Source organism: Nicotiana sylvestris, chromosome 5 (assembly GCF_000393655.2).
Source record: "Nicotiana sylvestris chromosome 5, ASM39365v2, whole genome shotgun sequence".
NCBI lineage: Eukaryota > Viridiplantae > Streptophyta > Magnoliopsida > Solanales > Solanaceae > Nicotiana > Nicotiana sylvestris.
This window is the reverse complement of record NC_091061.1, coordinates 141,044,812-141,055,519: the sequence shown is the minus strand read 5'-3', so window position 1 is coordinate 141,055,519 and position 10,708 is coordinate 141,044,812. Positions and strand designations below refer to the sequence as shown.

The window sequence follows — 10,708 nt, the reverse complement described above, 5'->3', positions numbered from 1 at the left end:
GAGTGAGCTTTAACTTGCCTCGCTTTTGTTCCATTTTCCTTCTTTCAAAGTCAACATTCTTAACATGTCCAACGCATGCTCCAATTCGACACAATGCGATCAACTACATAATACAATATGTATTCATCAATATCAACTCACAAATGCATTATTCATACAATTCGAGTATTTTATACTTAGGCTCAAGGCCAATGAAAATCTCAAAAATTCTCGTTAACGTGGTGGCTCGACTTTATCTTTCCAATTCGTAGTGTGTAATACCTTATTGAGACTATTAAAACTACTACATAGCTCAATTTTCATCTCCAAGTCACTATTCATTATTCCTACCTACTACTCAATCTCATTCACAAGTCCCACTTCTAGGGTTCATCTAATATCTCAATTAAATCATAATTTCTGTTGCAACACAATATACGGAGATTGAATAGTGAGATTACCTCTTGAAGTTCAAACTTGAAAATCTCTTCTGTTAAGAATTCTTGGGATTTTATTGATTTCTAGACAAATCTCCATTATAGTCGCACCCTGACTCCTTGACCATGTTTGGAGCTCAAAAATCCCGTCTCTTAACACTAAACTTGAAGTCACCGGCAAGTCCTCCAGGTCAACGTATGTTGAATGCATTATTATTCTTCGATGAAAAGGTCATAGCTGTGTACAAAAGTTCAAATGACAAACAGTTTGAACCGTTAAAAACTATTGTCCAAACCTGACTTGAAGATCTTTAATTTGATATATGAATCACATCGTGACTCTTTGTACTCGTTTGAAGCTAGGCCATGTGCGCACTAATTTAAAACGTTAACCCTTCGTATAGTTTCCAACTGAACTTGGCTTTAGGGCTCTCCCTAGACCTTAAATCACTTCTAATATGCCGCGCACACTTCATATCATACATCGAACTCCTTAATGAGCCTTTAAATATTTCAAAATTTTCCAAGACGCAACAATAATAAGAAAATAATTAATAGTCATATAAAATAGAAAGGAGGAAGTACTATGTTTATCCTTTCAACAGTATTAACTTCCACAAAAGCGAGAAAATTAACTACAATACTTCTGATCTGATTTTCCAATACGATGAGACGGTGAATTAGACTGCTTGATCTAAAATTTTCAATAACTTTGCGAAGATTACAGCCTGCTTTTCTTGTTTCAAGAACATCCTGAATCAACTAGTAGTATATAATTATCTATTTGTTATATATACAGCAGGAAGATAATGTAGCTCACCAGAGCTTTGTACAAAGGAAAGAACATACATAGGAGCTGAATGGGAGCATCTAAAAAACCATTTCAGTTCCATCTCTTGGAGTTCTTTGATTTCTTTGACTTCTGTTTTGCTGCTTGGAATGCCAGCATTTTCTGTTTTTTCCGAGCTTCCCTTTCCGCCTGCCAGTCAAGACAACATAAAAGTTAATTTCAGAGCATAAATGGCAGCCCGGTGCATTGAGCTCCTGTTATGCGCGGGGTCCGGGGAAGGGCCGGACCACAAGGGTCTATTGTACGCAGCTTTACCCTGCATTTTTGCAAGAGGCTGTTTCCACGGCTCAAACCCGTGACCTCCTGGTCACATGGCGGCAACTTTACCAGTTACGCCAAGGCTAATTTCAGAGCATGCTACCGGCAGAACATTAAAGGGAATTAAGCTCTCCGGATGTGTATGAATCCGTGCTATTGTGTTGTGTGATCTAAGACAGGGCAAATGTTACCTTTGACATCTTGGATTTCGCTTTAGCTTTTGGAGACTTGTCCTCAATCTCTGCCTCGCGTTCAAGCTCTCTTTCCCTTGCTTCAAGGTTTTTCTCCAAATAATACTGTACACAACACGTAAATGTTCATTGACTCGAAGAAAGAGAATCAGAAACCACATGAAAGTAATAAAATTTTAATATTACTGCTAATTACTAGTGACTTTTTTTTCACGATCAGACCGAATAACACATTTCCACCAAAGTAAATGTTTAAGCAAAGATAATCATTCCGTTTCAAAAATCAATATTTGGTGTTGCAACTCAAGGAGACACAATTTGAAAGCAAACAATTTCGTGTGTTGCATGTGACTATTTTACTGATGTATTAATCAATATTTTGAAAACATTCAATCACAACCTTAATAGCCATAAGATGCCGGGCCAGAGAGTGACTTAGAAACTTACATCGTAATCTCCTTCATAATCATGTAAAGTGCCATCTTTTACTTCCAACACTCTGTTAACAATCTGTTTTATGAAGTACCGATCGTGCGAAACAGTTATCACGGTGCCTTTATACTCCGTAATAGCCTCCTACAGACAGATTAGAAAGAAAAATTGCACATCAATAAGTTTCATGCAAGAATACATCTATGTATAAGGTAACATGAAATATGTAGGGACTGATGAGAAGAGAAGTGTACCTCAAGCATCTCTTTTGTCGGTATATCCAAATGATTGGTAGGCTCATCCAGTACAAGCAAAGTCGAAGGGGTCACCATGAACTTACAGAAGGCTAGACGTGCCTAAACAAACAAGGTTGACGCATAAGTTCAAAACAAGAACAAGAGAATTACCCCAGACAGGCGCAAAAGTAGTAGTTAGCCTTAAGAAGAGGATAACTGAGTAAAATATCAAGAAATAAGGCCATCACAGTTAAGACAAAATTTATAGATCAATCTAGTACAAATAAATATTCGCCGACAACGAAAGTTAAAATTGGTACTGCTAGATGGTGAAATGTCACAATAAATACACACTCCTATCAGACACCTGGATAAATTATCAGTTAAGATTCTTGTTCGGAAGCCTCAAAAAATGAAAAGATGACTTTTCTTCCCCACATCAAGGCTGTTGGTCAAAAGTTAAAGATAATCTTGGAAGTAAAGACAGAAACACCACAATTGTACATTTCAAAAGTAAAGCTCACAAAACCAAAATGAGCTTGAAAGTTTGATCACATGCAGCAGTGCAGCCAATAGAAACCTATTAACGTGTCAAATCATACTAATGATTTACATTCACCAACAAGCCACCACCATATAGCATCATAAAAATACTAGAGCAAGATGGCTCATAGGTAAGAAAGGTAGTACTAGACATTTTTCATTAAGCTAAATTAGCAACAGCAGATATTGCCTCTATCGATGCCAAGTCCTGTTTGCAGCTAAAGCGGTTTTATAAAAATGTTTATATTTGCGAAAGGGTAATGATCATATGGCTTTGAATTTAAGAAGGGAGCACTAGACAAAGTAATTATTCCAGTCAAAGGATAAAGATCAAATAACCAAGAAAAAACACATAAACAAACAAAAGAGAAACACTATCTCTCTCCCTGTCACCACTACGCAGAGAAGATACAAAAAGCTGCTTATATCGTCTTACCTTCTCACCACCACTCAAAAAGGAAACCTTCCTATCAAGCATGTCAGCTTTAAAATTACAGCGTCCAAGGAGTCCTTTTATATCATCTAGTCTCCAGTCATCAGCAGCTTCTGCTACAGTTTCAAGAACAGTTTTTTCCAAATCGAGTGCCTCAGCCTTAATGAAAGAAAAATGAACACAGATTAACATCAACTTGGTCACATTATCACATGGACAACCGGGTAAAAACACCACCAAAGATCCAAAGAAGATTACAAAGGTGACACACCTGATTCTGCTCAAAGTAATTTGGTAGTACATTGTGCTCCCCAAGCACAACTTCACCTCGTGTTGGTTTCAGTGAACCCATAATCAGTTTAAGAAAAGTGCTCTTTCCACAACCATTAGGACCAATGATAGCAATTTTCTCTCCTCTCTCAATTGTCAAATTTGCATTCTTGAAAAGGACCTGCCAGTAAAAATGAAATGTAAGATAACAGCCAACCCAGTAATATCATCAACAGCCAACCCAATTAGATAACGCTAACTAATTGTCATCAACATGTCCCCAAAACAAGAAATAAATTAAAATCTCACTGTCAATGTTTTATGTTACCTTATCCTCATAGGCAAATTCCAGATTTTTAACATTTACAACTGTTCTTCCACTTCTTTCACGTTCAGGGAACCTAATCTTCATTTGTTTCCTAATGAATGGCTTATCAACTTGTTCCTGGTCCTGAAGTTTTTCCAGCTTCTGTTATCACCAAAAAACACAAGGATGACATCAGTAATCAAAGTCTGAAATAAAAGGTACAACATACCTTTAACAAGTATGCATAATACAGACACACACACACACAAAAGAGTGCATTCCTGTGGAAAGTAAACATATTGCAGTTACAGTTCAATAATGGAGACATCTTTAGTTACCTTTTCAGCAGTAGATGCACGACCTGAGTTTGCTCCGGCACTTAACCTACTTATCAAACCTCTCGTTTGCTCAATTTCCTTCTGTTGTTTTTCCCATGCAGCATTCTGTGTTTCAATCCATTCAGCCCTTGAAATAATAAAATCCGAGTAATTTCCTTCATATGTCCTAGATACACCCATATCGGTCTCCACAATTTTTGTACACAACTGGTCAAGGAAAGCTCGATCATGAGATATAATGACCATAGGAACTTCTTGCTTATTAAGATAACCCTCAAGCCACTCAATCGTATCAAGGTCAAGATGATTGGTCGGTTCATCCAGTAGTAACAAGTCTGGGTCCTGCAAAAATCAAATATGTTACTCCCCAAGCAAAAATAATAATTACACATAATGTTTGCCAAGTCTAAGACCCATCAACCAAAGATATATATCATGGGATAAGTGGACTAATATGTTGTTTGAAGCTATGTTGCTCAGATCCTCTAGAATTTTCGCAACACCCATGTCGGATCCTCAAAAAATGCATTACTTTTGGAGGATCCGACTTCGAGCAACATACTTCTGTCGGATCCTTCTTAGAAGGCAAATTACTTTAGCCTTATTAGACTCTTATGCCATTAAAAAAATAGAAATCTCTAGTACTTTTCACTTTATTTTTATTTGATATAATCTTGGCCTGAGATTAATTTAAATGGGGAACATGGTAAGTGAGGATTCTAGCCAGTCCCAACTTGTTTGAAATTGAAGCATAGTAGTCATGTTCGAAACTGGGAAGCAAATTACTCAACATCTAGACTTAGATCTTTTTGGCTGATAGAGGCTTAACAAGCTCTTTGACTTATTAATAGGACAACCATGTGCACTAAGCTCCCGCTATGCGCGGGATCCAGCAAAGAGCCGGATCACATCATGTCTTATGTATGCAGCCTTATCTTGCATTTCTGCAAGAGGTTGTTTCCGCTACTTGAACCCCTGACCTCCTGGTCACTTGGCAGCAACTTTTACGGTTGCACCGCGGCTCTCCTTCTCTTTGACTCATTAACACTTAACGCCAATATATTACCATAGTTGGTGTGTTGAGAGTAAAGCCAAAAATTAAAGCATTACACATCCAAGAAATACATGCACAAAACATAAAGTCAAGTATTATATCCACAGGAATTACAACAGTAATTAACCACACATGACACATTAAACAAAAAAATTCAGGAAAATATAATCCAACATCTCATACCTGCAGCAAGATCTTCCCTAAAGACATCCTCATTTGCCAGCCACTGCTAAATGATGCCACAAGCCTATCAGCATCCTCAGGAGCAAATCCTAACTCAGGCATCATTTTATTAATTTTCACATCCACAACATCCAAATCCACAGCTTGTGCTCTCCTTTGCAGCAAATCAAACTCATCCAAAAGCCTCCCCATCAACTCCAAATCATCAACAGATTTCTCAATTGCCTTCTGAACTTTCTCAAGTCTCTCAGCAACTTCCATTTCCTCTTTAAATGCACTCATAAACTCTTCTTTAACAGTTCTTGTTGACTCAACCTCAAATTCTTGGCTTAAAAATGAAATCTTCATATTATTTTTTGCCTTAATCACATTCCCTGAATCAGGTTCCTCTAAACCAGATATAATCCTCAATTGGGTTGTTTTTCCTGCACCATTTACACCTACTAAACCTACTTTTTCACCTTTTTTTACCTCCCAACTCACATCTTTCAATACAGTAACACCTTTATAACTTTTACTAACATTTTCTAGCCTAACCCCAGATGAAATACTTGAAGCCCCACTAGTATTTTGCCTGTTACTCCTCCTGTAATCAATTTCCTCATTTGAATTATTAGAAAATAATGACTCTATATCATCTTTTACCTCTGTTTCAGCAGTTTCAACAGCTACGGCTTGTAACTTTGATGAAATTCTAAGGTTTTTTCTTCTGGGGTTATTGAAAACAGTAGTACAAGTGCTGTTCTTCAGAGAAGTATTAGACGGTATTGAGAGGACACGTGGGCAAAGAAGATTGGCTCTGCCCGTGAGGAAAGTGGTAGCAAGGTCCATTCTTGAAAATTTTCTGGGTAAAATTTGGAGTTTGAAGAAGTTTAGGGTTCAATGAAGAATTGGATAAAGGGTATGATGAGGGTAGTAAAGTGGTTTTGAGGGTGAATGAGGTTTTCTCTTCTATAATTCTGTGAAGAAAATGGAAGAGAGAGACTCTATCTTCACTGTAGAAACCACTTTTCTCTTATCAGCCCATGAGGATGAAGAAGAAGAAGAAGAAGAATAAAAAGCTTTTGGAGAGAAATTTAAAGAAAAATAAACTTTTCTTTGTTCCCTTTTTTCCTTTTTTTTCCTTTTTTATTTTATGAAGTAATATTATCTCTTCATACTATTGTAAGATTAAAAAAATGGACTTATTAGCTTTGTCAATTGCCATTCAAGATGGTGAAAATTTCCATGTTGCCTGCCTCTGCGGATAATGGAAAATTTGATTGTGTGGAATTGGTAAATCGAAGGAGAATCGTTGGCCGGTAAAGTTGTTGTCATGTGACCAAAAGGTTACGTGTGCGAGTCATGAAAATAATTATAGAAATGCAGGGTTTGACTGCGTATGATAGATTTCTTGTGGTCCGCGTACATGGGGAGCTTAGTGTACCGGGCTACCTGTAGATTGTATGGAGATTATTCACTGAATAATTAAAAATATTGTTTGTTCATAAAATTTGATCAGTTTTATAAAATTTTGAAGAAAAAAAATTGTATCACAAAATTTTAATATATTTCAATCAAAATACATGTCCAAACACAATCTCAACTTCGAAAACTTATTTCTTAATACAACTTTAAAAAGTTTTTTTTTTCAAGTTTCAGCCAAAATTATATCCAAATGCTAGCTTAATTTTTTTTTGCTATTAGAATTGTGCTTAAATTTTTTAGATTTATCATTAAAGTGAATAATATTTTTGGTTCTAAAACAAAGTTTATTGACATTTTCCTTCAATACAAAGAGAAGCTTAAATGCTACATATAACTTTCATAACTAAGGAAAATTTGATAATATGGAAGGGGCACAAACGATTTTTTTTCTCCAAATTCCAATAATACATAAATGTTTGTGTGGTATTAAGGAGAAGAAATATAAAGATGTGGGAGGAGATAATTTGGAGGAAATCGTGTAGAAGGAAATTTGTGTTTGTGGTACATAGACACAGAGACTATTCTCCAACGCCAAAGTAAATGATTCCATCCTGTCATTTTGTGCCACGTGGAGAGAAAAATGCAAGATCGTGCATCAACCACGCAGCTATAGATATGACTAAGACATCAATTTTTTGTAATTCTGCAACATAGGACAATGAGATTATATAAGTGTGTGGTTCATAACCTTTTAGCCCTTTTCAATTGGCTCAACTCAATGGGCCTTAAAGTCAAAAAAAAAGGCCAATTATTCTTTTTTATTATAATTAAGAAATTAATTTAAGTAATCATTGCAAGAAAATTATAGATACATAATATATGTATATGTATATGTAAACATATATAATTCGTGTATAATCAATATATGTCGGATTGTTAATATGCATGGCCGAGAGGCCTACTGCGTCACTTCCCCCTCTTTTGTCTTTCTTTCTCGCTAAAGCTTATCCATAGTAAACCAAGGACAAATTGGTATTAAAGTGAAAGAATTAATTCAAATAGCCGTTCATCCAATTATTTAGATTAAAAATAGCTAGTGGAGGTATAATATATGCATAATTTTATGTATAATTATGTATAATCAATGAATAAACTATGTATATGACCAGAAAAAGTAAACAATGAAAATTACCGACTATTTGTATAAAAATACCATTAAAGTGTGCACACAGTTTTGCCTATTTACATATTGGGCTCCACGGCAAATCTCGGTCCAGTTCAAATGGAGATGCTAACAGTCCATTAATGTTTTGGTCTGGGCTAACATAAGATTTGGGCCAAAATTTTGTAATTTTGTAAGACATGACATTGAGACCATCCCAAAGTGTGTGGTTCACTGATTCATGACCTATTAAGGGTCGTTTGGTCCAGTTCTAGGATGTCTCATGGGATTCGAGTTTTGGGATATTTCATAGGATTATCAATTTTACCTCAACAATAACAATAACCCAGTTGAATTCCACAAGTGAGGTTTGGGAAGGATAATGTATATGCAAACCTTACCCCTATCCTAGGAAGGTAGAAAGGTTGTTTCCAATAGACTCTCAGCCCAAGAAAGAGAAAAGAAACAGCGAAAACAAGTAATATCAACAAATATACCAGAAAGATAGTGACAACAATCAATTTTACCCCGTATATGGAATAATTAGTATCACCATTTTGGTATAAAATTTATATTAGCTAATACCCACAGCCGAACATGGAATAACTGTAATACCAAACTTTATACCGGGATTAATATTCTTATCCCAGTAACCAAAACACCTCTTAGCATTTTCCATTGGCTCAACTCAATGGGCCTAAAAGCCTAAGAAAGGCTACTTCTTTTGTCTTCTTTTCTCGTCAAAGCTTGACTATAACCAAAATTTGGCCAAATTGGTAATAAACTGTGGACAACATTTTACCCACTTACATATTATGCAACAAATAATTGTACTTTATTTGTAATTCGTAACTATACTTTCAGCAATATTACAATTCGTAGCTATATTTGAATTTTATAACAAATTCATAAAATACGAGATTAATTGTTTTGAACTGAAACAAGAGAGCAACAAGTACTTGTAACTTAGTTGGTTAGAGCGCTTGCTTAGCTGGCCGAAGGTCTTGAGGTCAAATCTCGGCAAGAACATTTTATTTTATTTTTCTATATTTCTGTATTTCACCTTAATTGTATCCGTTGCGCGAACAAATACAGTCGATACAAGGTGTATCCTTTGTATACACCATTGAATTTTGCCTTGGTTATAGTTGATGCATATTATATTCGTTGCACAAATGGATACAATTGCGTGAACGAATACAGTTGATACAGGTTGTATTCGTTGCGCAAACAAATATAATAGACACTAGTTGTATTCGTTGTGCATTTGAATACAAGTGATACTAGTTAGTAGGGGTGTACATAGGTCGGGTTGGTTCGGATTTTCTAATTACCAAACCAAATCAATTGTATCGTATTATTAAATCTAAAAATCAAGCCAAACCAATAAAAGTCGGATTTTTCAATCTCGATTTTTCTGGGGGGGTTTCGGGTTTTTTCGGATTTGTTTTCTCCATAAAGACTTCATAGCACAAAATATAGAATTTGTGCTCTAAATATTTCTTTAATTCTAGTAAGATAGAACTATATAAGGTATTTTCGATAAAATAACATAAATATGAGATGAGTCATGTCATTGTACTAAAATATTCAACAATAAAGATAATAAAATAAGTATTATTAATAAGCCATAATGAAAACAAATATAATTTAAAATTACTAATAAGTTGCTAAAATAAATGACCAATAAGTACTATAATTTACATGACTAAACACTAAAAGAAAATAAGTTATGCATTTTATCTAAACCACGAAAAAACTAAAAAAAAATAGATATCCAACACTATTTTCATTCATAGTACAATTGAATTAAAAGTCTTTTATTAACATTAGTATTGATTTGATATTGGTTTAGTATTTATTTGAGTTACTAATATTTATTAACTATAAAACTTATTGGAGCATCCAAAAATTATAAGTCCAAACTTGAAATAATACGTGAAAAGATAAAACTATGGAAAAGCTTAAGAAATATTTATAAACTACACTACAATAAATATTTCTATGTATTAAATATATTTAAATTTTCTATACATATAATGTCAGGTTGGTTTGGTTTCGGTTTGATCTTTTTTAGTTAAAACCAAACCAAACCAAATATGGTCGATTTTTTTTTTCCAAAGCCAAACCAAATCAAACCAAAATATAGTCGGGTTTTTTTTTCACGGGTTGACTCGGATTATCGGGTTGGTGCAGTTTGTCGGTTTAATTTGTACACCCATACTAGTTAATAACAAATGAATAATAGCTACGAATGGTAATTAGGTAAATTATAGTTATTATGCTCTAAATTATAGTGGTTTAAGAAAATTCCGCTTTACATATTGTGCTCCACAACAAATCTAGGTTCAATTCAAATGGAGATGCTAACAGCCCATTGATGTTTTGGTCGAGAAATAAAGCACTATCTTTTAGTAGTAATTAAGCATATATAGATACCATTTGTTATATTACGGATTATAGATATCTTTTCTGTGGTTATAAGATGTATTTGATGTATTTAAGCTATTGTATTTATGAATACAGTAGCAAAAATAGGTGTGAATCAGGGAAGTCTAGCTAATCAGTTGTTGTATTCGACTGTGTATTCGACTGTATTCATGGAGTGAAACATGGGATTATAGCTGG

The 10,708-nt window shown here is 34.7% G+C and overlaps 1 protein-coding gene across 1 annotated transcript; it reads right to left on the bottom strand.

The window, feature by feature from the left end:
- Positions 1–1,096: 1,096 nt before the first annotated feature.
- LOC104227049 (ABC transporter F family member 5) lies at positions 1,097–6,606 on the bottom strand. Its single transcript, XM_009779182.2, has 9 exons — positions 5,512–6,606; positions 4,275–4,616; positions 3,958–4,098; positions 3,631–3,810; positions 3,363–3,518; positions 2,402–2,503; positions 2,163–2,291; positions 1,716–1,820; positions 1,097–1,395 (listed from the first exon to the last, which is right to left on the bottom strand). Exons 1-9 carry the CDS (start codon positions 6,340–6,342, stop codon positions 1,300–1,302), a joined length of 2,082 nt encoding a protein of 693 aa, XP_009777484.1. The 5' UTR covers positions 6,343–6,606; the 3' UTR covers positions 1,097–1,299.
- Positions 6,607–10,708: the final 4,102 nt, after the last annotated feature.